At 40.4% G+C, this 22,512-nt stretch overlaps 1 protein-coding gene across 1 annotated transcript in view; it reads right to left on the bottom strand.

The window, feature by feature from the left end:
- Positions 1–22,512, bottom strand: part of Exoc4 (exocyst complex component 4) — a 651,801-nt gene that overhangs the window by 194,656 nt on the left and 434,633 nt on the right. The window contains exon 11 of the mRNA XM_051175863.1: positions 14,554–14,773. Within this exon, the coding sequence (XP_051031820.1) occupies positions 14,554–14,773 (220 nt within the window). The remainder of the gene's footprint in view (positions 1–14,553; positions 14,774–22,512) is intronic.

Here is a 22,512-nt window from a genome sequence, read left to right as displayed (position 1 = left end):
TCGGACTAATTATATGTAAAAATAATTTACAGAATATTATATATTACATACTTATAAAAGGAAATGGCCTGTCTCATGTATATGGTTGAGGTCACAACATTGCCTGTCTGATCTATTATATTTTTACCATAGCAGTAAGTCTGCCTGTGACTCTTAAGTCCGGGTCTTAAAAGAAAGAATAAAATAACTGAGAGAGGTACCCGCCCCCAACCCACCGCAGTATTGCTTGAAACATCTGCAGTTGCTAGGCTGGCTGTAGAGAAATTGATTGCTTCTTCACAGGCACAAGACCTGATTTGGTTAATACTCACGAGGTAAATCTAGTCAATAGTTTCATGAGCCAATTAGCTTAGTTTCTACCTAGATTTAACTAGTTGAAAAAGAATAAAAATAGCTCTCAAGCCAGTCACTTAAAAATAATTTTTAAGCAACAATTAGATTTAATACAGAAAAGTAGGCATTATAAATACATAACTGATCACATAAATATTTAAAAATACATTTTAAGCAAGTATATGAGCTTTATATTCACACATACAGGATTAAAAAAATAGCAACATAGGGACTAATTAAAAAAAATCTCAATGACCAAAATAATGATTGTGCAAATTACAACTTATCTTTCATATTTTGCTCATGAAAAATAAAATCCTTAATTTATTTATGTTCTGTATATCAAAGCTTCTGATCTCTTTTGCTAATGAATCTCTTGTCTGGCCGGTAAGAATGAATGATTTTTCTCTGATAACTTTGCCTCCTTTCATTACTGCCCTTCTAATTGGCTAGTTCCTTTCTAAATGGTAGATACCTGCCACTATGCATTTGTTAGATGTATAAAAGTTTACAAAACAAAGATTAAATGTTAATGCATGTAAGGTCAAAAAAAAATTAAGGTAGGAAATCATGGGATCTCAGCTAGTGTGTGGAGTATGAAAATACTGGGATGGCATAGAAACCTGAGAGCAGAAAAACCTCACAGACACTGCCTCAGACCAGCAGTCAAGGTTTCCCATCAACAGTAACAGGTCATGTTACAGGACATACCTGAGACTTTTCTTTAAATCAACATAGCACCAAGATGCTTGCAATCAATGTTTACTGCAGCACGATTCCCAACAGCTAAGTTATGGAACCAAAGGAGGTCCCCAGCAACAGAGGAATGGGTTTGTAAGATGTGGTGTATATGCACAAAAATGAATGTTTACAGTCATAAAGAAGATTGTCATTTGTAGGAAAATAGATGCAACTGGAGATAACCACATTAAAGTGACGTAAACCAGTCCCAGAAAGACAAATACTGCATTCATTTTCCCATCTGGGGTTCCTAGATGCTATACAGTAATCATGTGTGCAGATATGACATGAAAGAGGTGTCTAAGGGATGAAAGTGAACCACCAGGGGACAAGAAAAGCAGGGGGAGGAGCGTGGGAGTAATATGCTTAGAGTACTAACAACTGAAAAAATAAAACATTCAAAAATAAAAACTAAACTATCATGGCCACTAAATGGGGACAGCAAGGAACGTCAGGAGAGCTGTTGTACTGCCCTTGCTACTTTTCTGTAAATGAGACAAATTCCAAAAAAGGAAAGTTTATTTTAAAACATAATGCTGCTTCTCGTGACAAACAATGTGAGTCTGCTTTTGTACACCACTTGGCCAAGCTGCTGGCAGTTCTATTTTATTCATTAACCGTGTTCCTACTATGTGTTGAAGGTTTCTACTGGTCTATGTCAAAATTTGAAAGGATGAAAGAAACGGGTACTTTAGTTCAAGAGGCAAGAAATTAGCAAACAGTCCAGCCCTTAATCTATTCAGGCTGCTTCCTGTGGTAAAGCATTGGAAGCCTGGGGCACACGGCAAACAAGGTCATCAAAGCACTTCTGCGAGTACCTGATAGGCAGGGTTGACCTTGGAATAGCCAAGAGGACAGCAAATTCAGAAATGCTTCATGGAAAAAAAGGGAGGAAAGCAATTAAGCTCTTGTAGTTGAAATCAGGCAAAGAGAGGTGCTGTGCACCCAATGAACAGAGGTAGAGAACGGCTCATTTAAGTGCAGTTATCTGGATTTGAATTTATACATATTTGCAAGTGAATACTCATGGTATTCTGGACTCTAGAGATAGGACCATCCATCATGGGAATAGCTGTAACCACCAGGGTTAAAAGAAGATAAAAATGGGGAAGACAAAGAAAGAGAAACCAAATAGAAGCCTAGATGAATTTTTCTTCTCAAAAGACTCTATTTCTAATATTTATAGTTCAAAAAGGACACAATGACATAGATAACCTGTTAATGAGCTAGCTGTGGTTTGTCTATTCCCCAGAGCAAGACTTCCAATTGCCAGGGCTTGTGTCTAAAAAGAATGAATGAAAAATGTACAGCTTAATCTTTTAACAAATATGGCTGCTGCTGTGGGTACAGAGGAGATCCCTAGCCTGTTGAGGCCTTTGTGGCACGGGATCCAAAAGCTGACAGATTCCCAGCCTAATGTTTATTTCAGGAAATCAGTTTGTTGGGTTTGTTTGGCCAATTATGACAATCAATCAAAACAATAACCTCAACTACTGAGCCTGGGCTTACCTATCTCATCTTTCTGTGATCCCCCCCCCCCCCCCCCAGCCCATGGTAGATGTGAGGTCATTACTCAGTGCTTTAGCCTAGGAAAAAACAAAACACTTACAGCAGAGTCTCCTGTTCAGGCAGTAGGACTAGGTCCCTACATCAGTTGCCTCTGTGATACCAGGGCTCTGTCCTCCACTGTATCTGTAGATGGCAAGTGGCATTCTTCCTAAGGGACCACCCATTGAGTTCTTTAAAACCTCTCATGTTCCCATGTCAGACAACAACAGGAAGTAGGCCTTGCGGGCAGCCTGAGATGGCCACTGGCCTGTCTGTCTGTCTGTCTGTCTAACCTTGTTTCCCAGTCTCCTCCCACTGTGCACCTCAATCAGTGTTTCCTTTCACATCACTGGGACACTCTCTCCCGTCTGCTCCTGCACATCCAGCACACACCAGATCCTTCTTACCCAACATTTCTCTAGATTCCTAAAGCCCCAGTGCCTCTTCTCACCACAGACAGTGCCTGGCTTCTGGACAAGCATAGATGGTGTCAGTTATATACTGTCCTCTATTCTTCCTGGATTTGTGAGTGTGACAGATTCAGAGTGCCTAATTAACAGACCTCCTCCTTCTATCCCTATTCACCTTGTCCCAAGCCATTCAGAGATGAGACCATACATTTCACACAGAGCAAGGGTTTAATAAATATCTCTATTTAGTTTCAATAGCTTTTAACATAGGGGAATTACTGGACAGAACCCTGTCATTCTTGTTACAGGTGGTATACCAGATTTCCCCAGCCCTTTGTAGATGCCCACACCAAGATTAAGTGCAGATGAATTGAGCACTTCAGGAACCTTGAGAAGCATGAAGAAAAACAGCTGCTTTCCTTGAATGGTTAATCTTTAAAGGGCCATTTAACTTAGAGGCCGAGACAGTCTTGTGTCTTTCTCTTCACTTTCTCACTAGAACTTTCCAAGCCAAAGTGGCAACATACAGACAGGGCAAAGATTACTTAGGATAAGAACCTCGAAAATTCCCTAAGTACAGCAGTTCTCTGTCTATACTCATCTGGCTCCTACCAGTAATCTCTCCAGATCAGCAATTCCCTCCTAAGAATGATAACTATCATTTGCTTGGGCTGTGAAGCCAGCCTTTCTCTCTTCTTAGTGTCTGTTCATGAGATGCTCTTCCTCTTCTCTAACATTTAAGGAAAAGAAATAAATCTGAAGATGCCTTTGTTAACACATAAAGTCAAATATATTTCAGGCAAAGGCAGCCCTCTAAAGATCTGAGTGACAGAGTGTTAATGTAACTCAGTCCCTGTCAGCAGATCTGTCGTTAGTCATTACCTTCTCTCCTGCTTATCCACAAAGTAGTGGGTTGAGGAAAGATCAAAATGGACAGCAGCCACTCAATGTTTCAAAATATTTATCTCAAATGTGGCTTGATGCATGGTAAGTTTGTCACCCCCAGGTGACAAACTAAGCTGGCCATCAGCACACCTACCGTTCCTCGTGATAGAAAGTAAATTCAGAGCCCCAGCTTAAAGCCTAAGGCTTACCCCTATATTGATGTCATTTTCAAACAGCTTGATGCTCAGCTCTGAGCATCGAGAAAAGCTGGTAGCAGGTGTCATTGGCTGTGATTACTTTCCCATTCAGAGTCCCTCATGACAAAACCTTCTAGCTTGCTGTTTCTACTTCTACTTTTAAAGGATTCTATGACCTATGGGACCAGTCTCATAAAACGAAAATTTGAGATAATTAAGGATCCCTATAAAATATATAGGGCTAAATACATATTTGTGTGCTAGACAATAGGAAAAACAAAACAACAAAACAAAAATTAATGTTTACTCCTAGCCCCTTTGTATTACTCCCAAAACCTAACTATCTCTAGAAGTTAGTTTAAATATAGTTATATTTTCTTATCATTTTGCTGGAAGATTCTTAAAGAAGACCCATTATCCAAAAACTTCACTAAGAAAACCAGACAATAATGTATTCTTTTATCCTTCGGAGATGAGACCAAATATCTAAGACATATAGTGTGTTTGGTCTGCCTGTACATAAAAATCATTTCCCATTCATGCCAGTCTTCTTCATTAATGCTGATAAAAACAAGTTCCCTTGTGTGATACTAATAAAGTTCCTACTTACAAACTAATCTGGGCCAGTCTGTTTCATATGTCAATATTTAAAGGAAACTTTTGGATGAGTACTTCTAACAACTGAGTGCTCCAAAGAAAGCAACTGTGGTCTCACGCACTATGGCAACAAGACATTCCCATTTTTAAAGTAAGTCCTGTGAGTAGCACCAGGTCAACGCTAAGTGGTTAGGGATGCATTTCTGGAATAGCTGAAGAGAAATTAGAATGTGAAGGTTCACCTATGCTACAAAACCAGTACAGGAAAATAATAATGGTAGAATTTTGACTGGGGAATATATACAAGTTCAGGGGACATGTTTTGAGCTTTTAGGTGATTAAATATTTTCATAAATTATCCACACAGTAGTTTCTTAAATATTAAGTTCTCATGTTGATGATTTAATCATGTATGGAAAAAAAATCCACTTGAATGGACTAGTACTATGCTGGAAGGGAAGTGTCCCCTATGAGGTTATGAAACATTTCTGCCATTTTGGCAGGGGTAAGCCTTGAAGGTGAGAGGCGGGTTTTGCCTCTGGTCTTGCTGCTTCCTGACTGCCAAAACTATATAGCCAGCAGCCTCACTATGCGTTCTTCACCATGATGGACTCTCATCATGAGCCAAAGTACATCTATTCCCCTTCATGTTGCTTCCTTCAGGTATTACTAGCAGAGAGGAGAAAAGTAATTGGCACAATAAGTAAGCTTTTCATTTAATAGAGATATTTCTGCAGATATAGTATAAGCACAAGTCTCTTTGATGCATAGCAGAATGAATGGATATGTAGTTAAGTGAACCAATAATACCCATTGTGAAATATTTCAGTTTGTAGAGGCTTTCTGAGCTCTGCTGGACACACCATACTCACTGTACTTCCCTCCATGTCTTGGGCAAGGGTCCTTCTCATCCTACAGATGAGGGAAGGGAACCCAGGGACGGTATTCAATGGGACTTGTCATTCATAGGAACACCAGACTTTTCATGCTTTTCCAACTTTACCATGAGGAAATTCAGTAGCAGCAGTTACTTCCTAAGATAGTTCTGAAGAATCAGAACAGAAATTATATAAAAATTAAAAAGATCTAAACCAGTAATAGGAACAACAGTATAGAGAAAGCACAACTTGATTAAAAAAGAAATGAGGACACAGGTGAAGGCAATGAGATTGCAAGTCTCCATTACCAACACAAGTACTACAGTGACAATCCAAACAAAGGCAAGAACAAAGGTACTTCCCAGTACTCCATCTCCCAGGAGAAAGTCTAAAACAGCCACACATTGCTGGTTGAGGCTCTTGCTTGTTGGGAAAAGGACAGTCAGCACTTAGGAATACAATTCAAAGGAAACAAAAACTTAGAGTGGTGAGCGTTCAAGTACAGATGCACTCCAGAGAATGAGAATGGATCCCAAGAAGCTTTGTTTGTAAAAACCAGTTTTCCACAACGAGAGCATTAGAACCATCATCTCTAAGAGTTTGAGGAGAGGGGGTATCAATTGATCAGCTCTCTTTTCAACTTAATGATTTTCATGATGACTTCCAGCAGACTTTAAATGGGACTAATCTATTTACACTAATAAAGCTGAGTCTGCTCTGAACCAGAGTGGAGTAGCAGAACAGCAAAGCTTGGCTGGGATGTGAATGCCACTCAAAGGCAACATTCTTCATATTAACATAATCTGATCTGATGAAAACAGTGTGCTCTTGGTGCTATGCTTATCTCCTTGGGAAAACAGAAAAGGTTACTGGCAGTGTTTTGGCTTAGCTGGGAAGATAATAAGTTTGGGCATCAGTAATTATCTCCAGCAAATAGCTGTACGGTAAGCAGCTGTGTCCACTGCAGTGTGATTCCTGCAATCACGCCCCTATCAATAACTTTCCTTTGGAACCCTGTTGACTCCTAGAACGCACACTCTCCTGGGTGCATGCTGGTTCCCATGGATAGGTAGAGGAGTGAACCCTGTGCTTCCCAGCCCGTTATCTCCTACATGCAGCTTCAGAATGTGACTCAACTTGGAAACGGGTTTTTCGCAGATGAAGTTAAAGTTTGGAATGGAAACATATAACATTAGGTTAGGGTAGGCTGTAACTCTACTGAAAGTGTCCATGTGGTAATCAGACAAATGGTAGACAGAGGGAGGCAGAGACTGGAATTATGCCTTTAGAGCTAGAATAGCAACAGCCTCTAGAAAGGATCCCGTCTAGAGCCTTGGAGGAATTGCAGCTTCTGGCACCAATAACAGTGAAAGAGGAAACTATTAAAAAAGTTTATTTAGTGTGTATGTACACACGTGCACACATACGTACACTACAGTGCTTACTTACATAGAGGCCTAAGGATGACTTCTTTCCTCTGGGTCCTAGAGATTGAACTCAGGGTGTCAGGCTTGGTAGCAAACACCTTTACCCACTGAGCCAACTTGTTGGCCCCACAGGATAAACCTCTTTTGTTTTAAGCCACCGAAATTGTGTTAACTTGCTTTGGCTCCCCTAGGAAAGCAATCCACTGACTCTAAGTGTCGGAAACACCTGCTACTGATTTTCTCTGGCCAGCAGCAGGGCTCCATGGACCGGCACATGGTGCAGCTACAGCTTCCTGCTCTTGCATGCTGTCAGGCCAGGCAGAGGGGAGCTAGAAGAGTGGCTAGTTGGGTGTTGAGAGTGAACACAGGATGGTGGGGAGAGGAAAGCAACCTGGACACCCAGACAGACGGCAGGATGCTCAACAGCCAGTGATGTAGGTCAGGCAGCTTTTGAGGTGAGAGCTCGGAGCACGCAGGTACTGCCTTAGAGCTCTCTATGCGGAGACACAGCCACAGTGGTAGGAGCAAGTAGAAGAGGGCGTGCTCTACAGTCCCTATCCACTTAACCATTATCATGTTCCGAGGCCAAAAGAGTCATAGTTTCTATTTTCCAGAGAAAGAAATGGATATAGAGAGGCTAAATGATTTGGTCACAGTGAAGAGGCTATCAAGTGACGTGGCTGGAATCCACTTGTATGGGATTCCAAAGCTTATTGCCAATATAAAACTGAGCAGGCACCCTGTTTCAGACCTGACATGATTAATGATTAATCCCTGAGCGATAACTTCAGGTTCTCCCTGTCACAGACATAACTGATCCAAAGCAGCAATCTTCACAGAAGTGCACCAATTCTGGCTGAATGCCTGGGTATCTTGCTGGGAGTCCCTCACTCCTGGCCAACTGATGGAGTGTGGGCAGCGGTGCTTCCTGGGAGATTCTTGGGGGACTTTAATGGGCCGTGTTCCTGAGAACCATCATCTAAGCCAGCAGGTGGAAGTGGGAAGTGTGGCTGGCTGAGGAGGAGGTGCGAGCTTAGTGTTTGCAGGCAGACTGTAGCTATGTCACTTCTCAGAAGTGACTCTGGCAAATGCTAGGGCAGTGAGGAAAATAGAATATGGTTTAAACGTTTCAAGACGGCTCACTCTTACTCACACAGCTTATGTTTGTTCCTCTAGTGATAAGAAATTTGAGCCTGAGCCTGAGCATTAAGGAAGCTGCCTCTGTCTCACATTGCCCTGCCTGGGCCAGAAAACGTGGGCTCCTGTCTTGGGAAAGCACTCTGCAAAATTCTGCAATGTGCTAGACTAGGAAACAGCTTCCACCACCATGGCAAATATTGTTTTTGCAATGTCTGGGGCAGCATGAAACAAGGTAGAATACTTTTTAACGTGACTACTGTTGCTCACCACAAAGTTAAATGCTCACAGCACTAGGTCTTGGAATTCCTTACCCTCAAGCTGGGCATGATGACCCTAAAAGAATGCTTCCTCAACTTCAGGTTATATAAAAGACATATGCAGGGCTATTTCAATCCAGGTATGAAGTTCAGGAAACCAGTTCTCACAAGTTCCAAGGTGATGGCAACACTCCAGGCTATGGGTCACACAATTGTGCTGTACTAGTCTAGGGCATTGATTCTCAAACACAAGTCCACAGGCATATCAGATGATGACACCATCTAAGTGTAGGCTGAGTCAGGTCTGATGCCCCCATCTGAAGGCAGCTCTCCAGCTAGCAATAACGGTAAAGATTCACCAATGGGGAAGGAGAGGAAACTTAATTGACCACTGTTCAGATGGTTGTCCATTCAACAGTTTCATGGGCAAGGAATAAAAAACATACACCTTTGGTATTGTCATTTAAAAAACAATCATATAAACATCAAAGGATATGTAAACTACCAAACAACAATGCATGTGAAAACCAAAGTGAACCAGAGCTCAATTTCTTTCTGTATGTCTGTGCTTCTTAATCGGGTTCCTATTGCTATGAAGAGACACCAGGACCATGGCAACTCCTATAAAGGAAAACAATGAACTGGGGCTGGCTTACAGTTTCATAGGTTCAGTCCATTGTAATCATGGTGGGTCACGGTGGTGTGCAGGCTGACATGGTGCTGGAGAAGGAGCTGAGGGTTCTACACTGGGTATGACTTGAGCATATATGAGACCTCAAAGCCCGCCTCTACAGTGACACACTTCCTCTAACAAGGCCACACCCAATCCAACAAAGCCACACTTCCTGATAATGCTACCCCCTAGAAGGTTATGGGATACAATTACATTCAAACCACCATACTATGGAATGAAAAGCTCTGAACCACCTCAATGTCCACCTCAAACAATTCCACATCAAATGCTGAGCACAGAGCTTCAAAGCTCCACATCCAATATGGCTCAGGACAGAAGAGAAGTTTTTCTGAAAAGACTTCCATAGTTTAGCTTGAATTAACAAATTTGACATTGCAAGAGTTAAGGATATTTTGGAGAAAAAGTAGTGATAAAGGAAACCTCTCTGAAGGCTAGGTGGGTCACACCCAATTCTGTCCTTACAGTGGATCACAAGGCGTAAAAGAACCATGACATTCTAATTTAGCAATGTGTAGGTTTTGCAACTCAAGACCAGAAATTGTGTGCCATGATGGGAAAGCATGGTCACATATGTCCATGTAGTAAGGAAAGTGTATTTTCATCCACTCATTGACTCATCCATTTCTTAGATATTGAACACTGGGACTAGCAAGATGGCTCAGAGGGAAAAGGCACTTGCTACCAAGTCGCATGAGCCGTTTGATCTTCAGGACAGATATGGTAGGAGGGGAGAATGGACTCTGCCCTCTGATTTCCACATAGGTGCCATGGTATGTGCACAGGCATGCACGTGCACGTGCACACACACAGACACATTCACAAAAATAAAGAGTACTTATATGACTATTATCAGATGTTCTAGTTATTCTAGGGCTATACTGGAACTAGAGATTTTGGAGAGAACCAATGGTAACCAATACACACTCTGTTGTAAACGTGTTAGGACTGAAGCAGATGGTCCTTCCTTTACTCTCTGGGAGGCAGTATGGGACAGGAAAGGATCTGGAGCAATGCTCCTCTAACTATGGCAATAGCCCAGCATCCCCACAATCTGTTATGAATATATGCTTTTATGAGATACAATAAAAATGAGTTATCAGAAAAAGAAATTCAAGACCTAGAAATACATGAGACATACGTTTCAATTTATTAGATTCACAGACAATGTCAAAGTACTAAGAAGAAATTAAGGTGTCTAAAGGTTCATTCTCAAATCTGTGTCTGATGTCACAAAGATTATCAGGTAGCTTGCAAACAACCACAATCCTCTGAGGGTGATTTGCAAACTATGGTAGAACACAGGGCTCAGGACAAGACTTGCTGGGTGTGAACTAGCCTTCCCTTTGCTAGTCAGAAGACTCTGGGCTGGTAATTTAATTCCATTGTTTTCAGTTCTTTTCATAAGACAACGAAGTTCTTGTCATACAAAGAAGCCGGTCCACGTAAAGCACTCAGGAGAGCGTCTGACTCCTAGTCAGCACTGCTAATGTGGCGGCTATCATTACTGACGTCACTTCTGTCATTACTTCTTCCCCTGCTGTATTGTCATTTGAGGACCTCTTCTCTCACAGCATTTTTTGCCCATAAAGTGGGGCTTGCTTTTTCTTCCTATTAACCTCCTTTCTTCTCACCATGGAATTTGCCACAACAAGCAAACTCATCAGTGCAAGTGCACGCTAGTATTCCTAGATATGTGTCCTATGACAGGGTGCCTGGGCTGCTCAGACGACATGTTGGGTGTGGGCAGCAAAGACAGATCCGGGGTTCTCCTCACAGGACAACACACATTTCATCTTCCCATCATCAAATGAATGAACACAGCAAGTAGTCACGTCTCCTTCCTCCTCCCTGGAGGACCCATCTGGGCTGATGACATAGTTGCTGCCTCAGGGGAAGAGCATGTGCTCTGCTCTGCTCTGTGACCTGACAGCATAGCCGAGGGACCGTTTTTTAAGCTTCGTGTAACTGAGCACCTTCCCCACCTGCGTCTCCCTTACAAGCTGCCCCCAGCTCCCTTCTTAGGGTCTTACATTCTCAGTTAATTTTTTTTTTTTTTTTTTTTTTTTTTTTTTGAGACAGGATTTTTTCTGTGTAGCTTTGGAGCCTGTCCTGGTACTCACTCTGTAGACCAGGCTTGCCTCCAACTCACAAAGATCCGCCTGCCTCTGCCTCCCGAGTGCTCAGTTAATATTTTTAAGAGCTACCCACCACATTTTCTCGGATTAGACACCTGCAATTTGCTAGAAATAAAAATATAAGGTAGACATGGAGATGCGTTTAAGGAACACCGAAATTTTAGCATGGGAAATTGTGTTAGAATTGGTATAGAGAGAATCTTTCAGGATGGAAACCTTGTATATCAGAGAACAGTAGACAGATTAAATGGCCATACCCCTCAGAACTTTGCATCTTCATAGATACAATTTTAATGTACAAAAGAAGGCAAGGCTATAACCATAAAACAAAGCAGGTATTTTAGCTGTGAGCATACTGTTGGATGTTATTTGCTGGAATGGTTTTGGTCTTAAGATTTACTCATTTATGTGGAACTATGTCTTGACAAGGTAAAAAAGATCACAGGTAAAGGAGAAGAACTCATACCTAGCTCAGATGGAGTATTGATTTAAAGGACAAAAGAGAGCTACTAATACAAAATGATGAGACACAGTATTAGAGTGATCTGATATGCACACCATGGACTGCCTAGAGGTGACACTTAGTGGGCAGTGCATGGCCCAACAAGGACCAGACTTAACTCTCAACCTGTGTTTGCTACTCTCCCTGTCCTTGCCTTAAACTCAGTATATGATATATGATAAAGCTGCTCGTATCATATAGTATGGCATTTCAGAACAATAGATACTGGGTGGGTTCCATATGGAAAAGAAATTCATAGACAAATCATAGTCACTGAATTAGTTTTTTTTTCCATTTTGAATTTATTCATTGAGTTTATTTATCTACTGACCCACTTACACATTTGGTAACATGTATGAGTACTTCCTGCTGACAACACTGTGCTAGGCTTTAGGAACTTACCTCCTAGTGGGAAATGATAGGAGACAAGTTAGCAAAAGTGGTAACTATATCTGTAATAAATGCTAAGAAGGAAAAACCCAGTGTTGGGCTTAGGAGTGTAGTTCAGTGGTAGAATGTTGGCCTTTCATGTATAAGGTCCTGAGTTCAATTTGAAGTTAAAGCAAGCAAGCAAGCAAGCAAGCAAGCAAGCATGCATGCATGCATGCACACATGCACACATGCAGATAATACCAAAGGAATGGTCAATGGAGATATTGGGAGTGTGCCATATAGGAAATTCAAATGAAGAAATAGATAACTTACAGAAGCATGGTCGGGGTGAGAATAGGAACTAGGGGCGTTGAGGATATAGAGGCTACTAATAGAGTAGTTTCACTCAGAGAGTGAAGAGAAGAAACTGTAGTCAGAGCACAGAGAGAGCAGGAGACCCAGCATTTGAGGAAGCTTCATCATTTCAAGTAGGGAGGAAGAAACAGTTCAGCCTCTTTTTTCTCTGGTCTTTGGGGCCCTGATGGGGATCCCACCCAGAAGGACACAGTCAAAAGTCCCTTGACAAGATGGTCTCAGGGGTACAGTACATAGGGATTGACCTCAGCACTGAAAATATACGGAGAAGAGAAAGGGAAGGACGGGGAAAATCAGAAAAAGGGGACCTGGTTAGGTAGCAGCAATAAAACCCTTCCTTCCAGGTGGTGTGACATACTAAGATTCAGGGAAAAGGTATTATCAGTGGAACAGTAATCCAAAAGGGACAGTGGACCGTGTGCACACAGCTTTGGCGCCCCCTCTCTGTACACCTGTCTTAGTGCATCCCCCTCAGCAAGAGCATACCTGGCTATACCAGACAGTACACATGAGCAATTTTCCCTACGATGCTTCTAGTTTACCTCTGCTGGATTGTTTGTTTTGGTTTTTGGTTTTTCCAGACAGGGGTTCTCTATGTAGCTTTGGAGCCTGTCCTGGAACTAGCTGGGTAGACCAGGCTGGCCTCGAACTCACAGAGATTCACCTGCCTGTGCCTCCTGAGTGCTGAGATTAAAGGTGTACTCCACCAACACCCAACCGCATCTCTTCTTTATCATACAGAGTCTGTATAAAACTAGACACCCTGCTGAGGAACTTCTAGCACATCCCTAAACTCTAACTAGGTACACAGATATACCAAGTTAGGTAGCACAGCTGCAAAGCTAACTGAAGCAAGTATAACGCTTCGACATACACAGTTCTGTTGAAGAGCTCAGGTCTACTACACCGGGAGCCCTTCATACTGTGTAATTTATGGAACAATGCTTTGTGCTCACTGCTCTTTTCTTGAGATGGAGTCATACTATGTAGCCCCTGGATGGTCTGAAACTCATCATGTGAACCAGGCTAGCTTCAAAGTCACAGATATCCACCTGCGTCTGCTGGAATCGATAGTGTGAGCTACCACACCCCAATTTTGCTCTTCTTAAAGCAAGATTAATATAAGGTATATCCATAACTCAAACCCATGATTTTTTCATTTTCTATTTATCATCATGTCATAAGCTAAAATGTATACAAAATATCTACTACAGGGCTATGAAACAAAAATATCTATTGTTGGATAATTAAAGGTCAAGTGTTCAATATTAACAAGATCATTGCTTGAATTGAATGATCTGACTTTTAACAGCCAGTTTCCTGGGTTCAGACCCTCTAAGCTAGCCGTTATTTACATTAACCACCTAACATTGGTTTGGGGAACTGGCTTCCCCTGTGACTGAGTTTGCTACTTCCCTTCCTGTTGATCCCTCCTACTCTGGGATGCAGTCACCAATGGAAAACCAATTCTTTTAAGGACATAATTTAGACAAGCAACAAAAAGAGCAGCATGAATATCAATGAGATCCATCACCTTCCATAGTCAAATCAAAACTTTTTTATTCCTTTCATGATCTTGGGAATTTTCATTATCCAAACTGTATCAGATCTAAATTTCCCCAGTGTCTACTTCATTTATTTCCTTTTGTTTTGTCTCTGTTGAAAAGATAACCAGATGGTAATTCTTCTTTTCTAAAGGTATGACTCTTGCCAAGTCATTAGAAAATGGTGATTAAGAACTGTAATTTGGGGCCTGGAGAGACAGCTTAGTGATTAAGAACACTGGCTGGCTTTCTGGGGGACCTGGGTTGGATTCCTAGCACCCACGTCATGTGGCTCACAACCATTTGAGACCTGCTGGTCTCTGCAGGTACCTGGCTCACAAGTGGCACACACACACACACACACACACACACACACACACACACACACACGCAAGCACGCATGCACGCACACACAAACCTATATCTTTATCTATATCTATATCTATATACATGCATGCATACATACAAATATACGTACATAACACATATTAAAAATTAGGAAGGAGTCTTCTTATTACCTGTAGAAGAGGCCTCTGCACCCCCAGAACTTTCATGGTGTCTGCATTGGCTAGGATCTTCAAGGGGTCTGCCGTTTTGGTGACTCCTTCAATCTCCTTGTTGATCTCAGTCAAGACCTGACTGAGGAAGATGTTTTTGATGTACACGGTGAGAAACTCTCGAAGGGGACACTGTTTGTCAGGGCCAAGTCCTAAGGCATACTCAATCTCCTGAATAAATCTGGAAGATAAACAAGATAACAAGGTGGTTATACAGATCAGAAAAATATAAATATGACTTCATACACATCAGTATCTGTGTGCTTATGCTGTTTCCATGGAGATAGCAAGGTCATCATTCCATCTCAATACAAGTTTCATTTTTTAAAAATAAGTTATTTCACTAATTAAATGAAATAGAATGGAACAGAAAAGCATGACTTCTATTTGGGGTAGAACAGAATACTTTGATTAATTCTAAAAAGAAATAAGACTATAAGAGTCAAAGGAAAAGTATGATAAATAGAAAACAAAATTATATGGCACAATAAGAGGACACCCACAAATACTGCATATTTCTCTTTGAAGTTGCTTATATATAATGTGTGGGGCAAAAAAGATATTCTTTTATTTACAATGATACTGAGAATAGGAGCTGGATGACAAAGAATTTCAACTTTATATTTTGTGTTAAATGTTTTATGTCTTGTATTAAAATACCCAATGTCTATATACCAGAATATTAACAGCTGTCCTAACTAGGAGATAAATATATATTATTGTTTTGCACTTTTCTGTAGGGGTAGCCTTGCTTTCAATGGATATATATATATATATATATATATATATATATATATATATATATTTGTTAAATGACATCAGTTCCCAACAACATTGATTCAGTGTAATTACATAAAGTCAAACTATGATATTATCCCTTCAGAATTATGTGTATAAGAGGCTGCTGGGCATTGTGGTCAGTGAACAAATATTCCTTTCCAGTCTATTTCCAGGCCATTGTGCTTTGTCTATTCAGTTCATGTACAGACAACCAAGTATGTGCTTATGTTGTCTCCTTGTCACCAAGTGTAAAGGGCACATGGCATTTTATAAAAAGCAGATACCAAAGTAATTGGCTAATACAGATAAAATACAGGGACAAAAGTAAATGAGGTGGTACCAGAATTGAGACATGGACTGAGTGTAAATATCTTCTGGGAGAAATAAATGACCGTGACAATTTTGACACTGCCATTTCAAAAACATGTAACCAAAAAAGTTTCTTAATATAACCCTAGAAATTGGCTGTAATAGGAGGAAGAGCAAGGATGAAGGGGGATGGGTCACAGGAAGTGATGCTGGGAACTCCTGGAGGTATTTTATAGCAATGAGAAAAGAAGGATAAAATGATCACAACTGACTAATAGGCAGAAGGACAAGTTTGCCAAGCACAGAAAGATACTCACATGGACCCACAATGTACACAATATGAAGCCAGTAAGCACCACCCAAATACATTTTAATATTTCTAAAGGAAATAAAGCAATTTAACCATTTCGCAAGGTTCTAGCTACTGAACACATTTTAGACCTTAGTTTCCTTGCTTTTCATTTCCACATATATTTACAAGATATAAGAAAAATCTCAATTTCATAGTAAGACAAAGGCAGAGTAAAGCACCCTGACATTCCGATTTTTGAACCTATTATAGGCCAAACTGCAAGGTGTGAAAAGATGATGTATTAGTGTGAGTGTAGTGGAGGAGGCTTCTTTATAGAGCGCTGGCAGGAGGAAAGGGGCCACAGCAGAAAGGAAGGGCATGTGGCAATATTATTCAAACCTCTGCCTGGACTTCCTTCCCACCCAGAAACCCCACTTCTGGGAAATATTTCCAAAGGCTAAAGGTAGGAAATAACCACGATTTAGGAGAAAATAAACGAACTGTGGTACACTACAGACTGGAATGCCCTCCAGATGTGAAAGCTTTGGCTACATGGTTACAAGGTTAGTAAAGAAAAAAGAGAAATGGAGTGAATATCAATGTATATCTGGTAGTTTTACCACATTAGCCTCTATATAAGAACTGCATAGTCTCACTGCACGCTTTAACTTGTAGTCTCACAAAACCCCAACAGGTATCTGAAGGATACAGAATGGAGCTGAAGTCTGGGAGAGGGAATGAGAATTTCCAATGGTTATTTTTATTTTTTTAAATGTTTAAAAATATTACAAACATAAAGGCTAGCTACTAGATTAAAATTAAATTGGAATATTTAAAAATTGCCTACATACAACAGACTACACTTCACAAGATATTTTCTAGTTAGATCATATTTAAATAAGTTTCGTAAGTTTTGTTGCTTAACATACTACAGAAAATCTAAATGTTTGTCTCTGATTGCTTCCTGTCTCCCTTCCTCCCTTTCCACAAAACTTCTCAACTGATTTCAACATAGGAAAGGAAGTCAAAGTAAACATCATCAAACTTTACAGAGATGGTGAGAGGGAGAAGGCAGGGAAAATGCAAGACAAAACAGTTAGCTACAGTCATAATTTTAAGACCTCACAATTCCACACACTGCCCCTCTGATCCCTTATGATTCCATGGAACTTGCAGAGGTACGGCTACTCAGATGCTCCCTGGTCCCTTTGGTCAGCATCCAAAAGAAAACTATTGTTATTATATTCTATGGAACAGATGTGGAAACTCCTTTCCCCTGAATCCCATTTGTTTCCGTTAGTGGAACTAGTGTTTTCTGAGCAAAAGTACTTAGATTTGCTAATCAAAATCTTTATCATCTAACAAATTTTTTTACTCGTCAGCCTGTTCTCAGAGAGACAGAACCATTAAATCATCCACATTGTCTTTCTCTAGTCATGTACTTATTTGTCTTTGATGTCCCTAAAACATGAGATGGCCTCAAGCAGCACTGGCGGAGAGGCCCCCATCACTTTCAGTGAGCCATGTCGTTTGAATACAAACCATTCATTCCTTAGAGCACACAACATCCATCTCCAATGACACATCCAGGTTGATGATGTCATCTTTAACTTGAGGGGATCTACTCAACATGTTTTCAAATATGCGTTCAGAGCTGTGAGGGATCTCCACAGAAAGCATGAAACATGGGAGAATGAAAGGAAAATTAAGAATGTTTTAAAGTCAGAAAATGGGAAGGATGGTAGTTAACAGGGTGGGAGATGGTGGTAGGAATATTCTCATTAAAGGACGCCAAGTACAGCTAGAGATGAAAAATAATCTAAGATCTATTGTACAAGGTAGATATTTCAGTTAATAAATGTATACATGGAAAGCACACAAAATAGATTTAAGTAATTTTACCACAAAATACAGCAAATGTGTGAATGGTAATCATACATATATTGTTTGGGTTAGCTATTCTACATCATGTTACATTAACATATATTTTCCCCTCTTTTTTCTTCTTATTATTCTTCTCTCATTCAATCCATCTCCACTCCAGCCTCCCTCCCTCCACTCTTCCAGGTGTCATCCCCTCAAGATCTACTGTTCCTCTACTTCCCTTCAGAAAGAGCAGGCCTCCTTGGGATACCAACCCACGGAGGCATAACAGGAGAAAAAGGCTCCCAAATTCAGGCAAAAGAGTGAGAACCACCCCGACTCCCATTGTTAGGAGTCCCACAAACCCCCACGATAAGCAAGTATAGCACACACGACAAGGACCTCGTGCAGAGCTGTGTAAAGCAATTCCAGTAAAATCAGGAACAAGACAAGGCTGTCCACTCTCCATAGCTCTTCAATGTAGCACCTGAAGTTCTAGATAGAGCAATAAGACAACTGAAGATCAAAGGGACACAAATTGGAAAGGAAAATGTCAAAGTATCATTACTTGCAGATTATATGATAATATACGTAAGTAACCCCAAAATTCTACCACGGAATCCTGACAGTTGAGAAACATCTTCAGTGAAGGAGCTGGATACAAGACTAACTCAAAAACATCAGTTGCCCTCCTATACACAAATGACAAACGGACCAAGAAAGAAATCAGGAAAACAACACCCTTCACAGTAGCCACTAACACTAAAAAATATCTAGTGGAGCAACCCTAACCAAGCAAGTGAATTTCAAAGAAAGTGGACTTCAAAGAAGAAGGTATCAGAAGCCGGAACGATCTCCCATGCTCATGGATCAGCAGGATTAACATAGTAAAAAGGACCATTTTACCTAAAGCAATCAACAGGTTCAGTTGGATCCCCATTAAAATTCCAACATAATTCTTTGCAGACTTTGAAAGAACAAGTCTCAGCTTCATATGGAAAAACAAAAATCCCAGGATAGCTAAATCAATCCAGTACAATAAAGAAAAACTTCCGGAAGTATCGCCATCTCTGGTTTCAAGCTGTGCTACAGAGCTATAGTAATAATAACTGAATGGTATTGGCATAAAAAACAGGTATGTTGATTAATAGAATTGAACACACATAATGTTTTAAAAATTAAAAATATGCAAATACATGGGTGCATAACACAGAAAGACTGCTTTTACCTGCTTGAGAGCTGAATTTTGCTCACTGTCAACTGTGACAGGAAGGACAACTGTGATGATGACACCACCTACTCACACAAAATGGACAGAGAATAACATGCAGCAAGTGCAGTAAGCGTGGCAGCTACTCTAATAGCAGTGTTCCCACAGCGCAAGACTGAGTGAGGATGGAGAATCTCTAGTGGGACTCTAGTGGCAATCTCTAGATTTAGACTCGAATCCTTCAGAAACAAAAAGAAACAAACAAAAGGTTCAGGGACGACCAAAATCTCCATGTGGTCAAAAGCAAAGTGTTAAGCGTTTCCCAAGTGCCTGCATGGGCACAGAGCAGAGTCTTGGGAAAAATATATTGAAAAAAAAAATCACAGAACAAAGGAACACATTTTGATATCAACCCACACTTCTTGGAACTATGATACTATTTGCCTGGCAAAAGTTTTCCCATGACCATACCCCCTGCTAAGAGTTTGGATTAGAGGTCCCAATGAACGATTAAAACGAGAAATAAACTTGATCCCTCATCCCTACCACTCCAGTGTCAATTGGGTCCTCTTGTGAAAGAACTTTCAGTGAGTCTGTCAGTTTAACTCTGCCTTCCTTTTGAGCAATATGGCTGCTCATACCACCTTCCCTTCCTCATTCACAGAGAATCAAAAATTCCGTCTGTCATGCTAATGAGCATGCTATTAACTCAAACATCTGTTAAGGAACATTAATCCAGGTTTTATTACAGATAAACCCCATGAACATCTTCATTCTGCTTCTGGTAAGATATTCTAACAAGTATAAATAGTTTAAGGAGCTCCTGATATTTTTCATGGGGAAGTTTATATTTTATATCCTGTTCTCCCTACAATGTGTTGCCTGTTTTTTGTTTTTTTATTTATTTGTTTTGCTGATCTATCCATCGAGGCTCCTCATTAGCACTATGGGAACAAGAAAACCCTGAATATTTGATCCTGTCAGAGTCCCATTAGGAATGAAACCTCTTCTGAGTTAAGCTAGACCACAGATGGAACCCTGTGAAAGCAGTATTATCTAATCTCCAGAAGCGTTGTCAGCTAAGGATTCCCCAGAACCATGAATGATGGGCAGGCAAGCACAAACTACGGGTGCACCTGTGCATGGGAGGGAGATGATGGGGATCAAAGGACAGATCTGCATGATGTGGTGTGTGGAGTATCTACTTACAGGAGTTTGAAGACTGTTCTCCAAAGAAGCCTCTTCAACCAAAAGTTCTAAAACAGCATAAGCCATAAAGCAGACAATGGAGCACATACTGATTTTCACAGCGAGTTTAAAAGTAGTATTTATAGTTATGTATTTGTAAATACTCAACTGGATATTTTTATTTCATAGCATCATTGAGGGGAATTTTAAAAGTCTATGCATACATAATACCTATATTTTTTAAACTGACATTTTGTGGCAGCAAGTTATTTGTTCTCCAGAAGACACAAATGATCACCCACAGCTTACATTTCACCAAGAATTTTCAATTATTTTTTTTTTTTTTACCTTGATGTGGTTCCTATCTAGGGAACTTACAAACTAATTAAAATTTTACTCAAGCATCCCGAATCCCTAACCTCCTTATCACACGTTACATTTTATTGTAAAGCATCATTTTCACTTCCAGTTCAGCTAAGAGTTGTGGCTGGGACCTGAGGGACATACCATCAAGCACAGAGGGTCTACACCTGCTGTGGATATTACACCAAGACCTTTATTCATCTGAATGAAAATAGATGCAAGAAGTAGACTTATTTCAGGACACTGTTCAAAAACCCCAGGTGTGCTTATTTGTCTGGGAAAAAGAAATCAACCTAGAATCTGTATAAAGTCAAAGACACTATCACACTATTCCCACAAACAAGCTACTCATTTTACAAAAAACTGAGAGCAGTCAGTTATACACAGATAGATGAGACTTTGGAATATAATCCAAGTAAGGCCATCATGAGAAGTGCTGGAAACAACTTGCTCCATACAAAGAGGTGACACAGCACATGTGGCTTCTTTAAGACTTGTTTTGAGTTTACTTGATACTTCTCACACTGGCATTTAAGGCCTAGCAAAATGGAAGACAACTTAGGCAAAGGAGTGAAGAACCCTTAGCAGAATTGATCTGAGATATAGTTAACTTACTTGTATTATCTGGGTTGAAAAAAAGATCGTTTCGAAATGATTTACAAGGGACTCATTCAGAAACAGCAGCAACAGGCACATTTAAAAGCATAAATCAGTGGAACATGAATACTGAAGAAAAATCCATAAAGGTTAATGCACATTGGAGCACATTTGCCTCTTAATTCATGGGAGTGAGCTGTTGGCACATCGGGGAGAGACTCTCCCTCAATAGTCTGTAATTGTTCATGCTGAGTCTAAGTATGATCTGTGCCTTTTGTATAGAAGGACTTTCTGGGGAAAAGTACAAAATAAGCTCATCATTGAAGAGCCCAATTGTGTCCTCAGGTTCGTGCCCCCGGGAGACAATTGGCTGAACTAATGAAATCAGAAGGGGTTTGGGTGCTCTTATTTGTAATGAGTGACATTCATGCCTGGGACTTGAGGAGAAACGAGGTAAAAATCATGAAGTAACAAAAGAAAAGAATATTACCTATGAAATTTGGACTCTGCAGGCTTACAAACAAATTTAACTTTCAAAAGTCTTGCCATGAGTGTATTGCAAATGATTTGAGACTATGTTTAAGTGCTCCCTCCAGACTGAAAAGCACTTTAGGAAAAATGAAGTAAGCCTCTTTAAAATGACAGCTGTTAAAACTTTTAAGCGTATAATTTAGCAATTGAAGAGAGTTAAACTCTAACCCTTAATATAAAACAATCTTTCTTTAACCCTCAAGATGCAAATAAGTAAGTCAATAATATGAGCTATTGAACCAAACCCAAAGGCAAGATGACAATTTTCCTATTCTGATTGGGTTGAATTCTGTTTATTGCTTCAACTTACTTTTCTCACAGTTAAATACCTTTTTATGTTATCATATAAAAGATTAAACTGTCAAAAAATTCCAAGAAAAATTTAGGAGAAGCAGCCTACCGTGTGGCCTGGAGATGAGAGTGTGGCAGAGCTGATGCACTCTCTTCCAGGCTGGAGAGCAGTGAGGCCTTCAGATATGCTAACACAAATAAATGCAGAATAGGCTCATGCTGTTCCTGGTGCTAAAGTAGGAACTGTATTCACCACTGCTCACAGCCACAGAACCCTTACCATAGTTTGCTCAAAGGATTTGTCAATGCAACTTTCAAAGGCATCCTTGGAGGACTGCACTGTTATAGTCTCCATTTTGCACAGAATGGCACTGAGATGCCACACACAAAGGCATGCCATGTGGGATCACCGTCCTTGGGGTCTCACAGTCCTTACAATGCTGCAAAGGAGAACACATGCACAACTGCCATTTGGGAGCAGAACTGACTGGCATCA

Source organism: Phodopus roborovskii, unplaced genomic scaffold, assembly GCF_943737965.1.
Source record: "Phodopus roborovskii unplaced genomic scaffold, PHOROB, whole genome shotgun sequence".
Taxonomy (NCBI): domain Eukaryota; kingdom Metazoa; phylum Chordata; class Mammalia; order Rodentia; family Cricetidae; genus Phodopus; species Phodopus roborovskii.
Note: the sequence above shows the minus strand (reverse complement) of the source record. Positions and strands in the feature narration are given on the sequence as shown.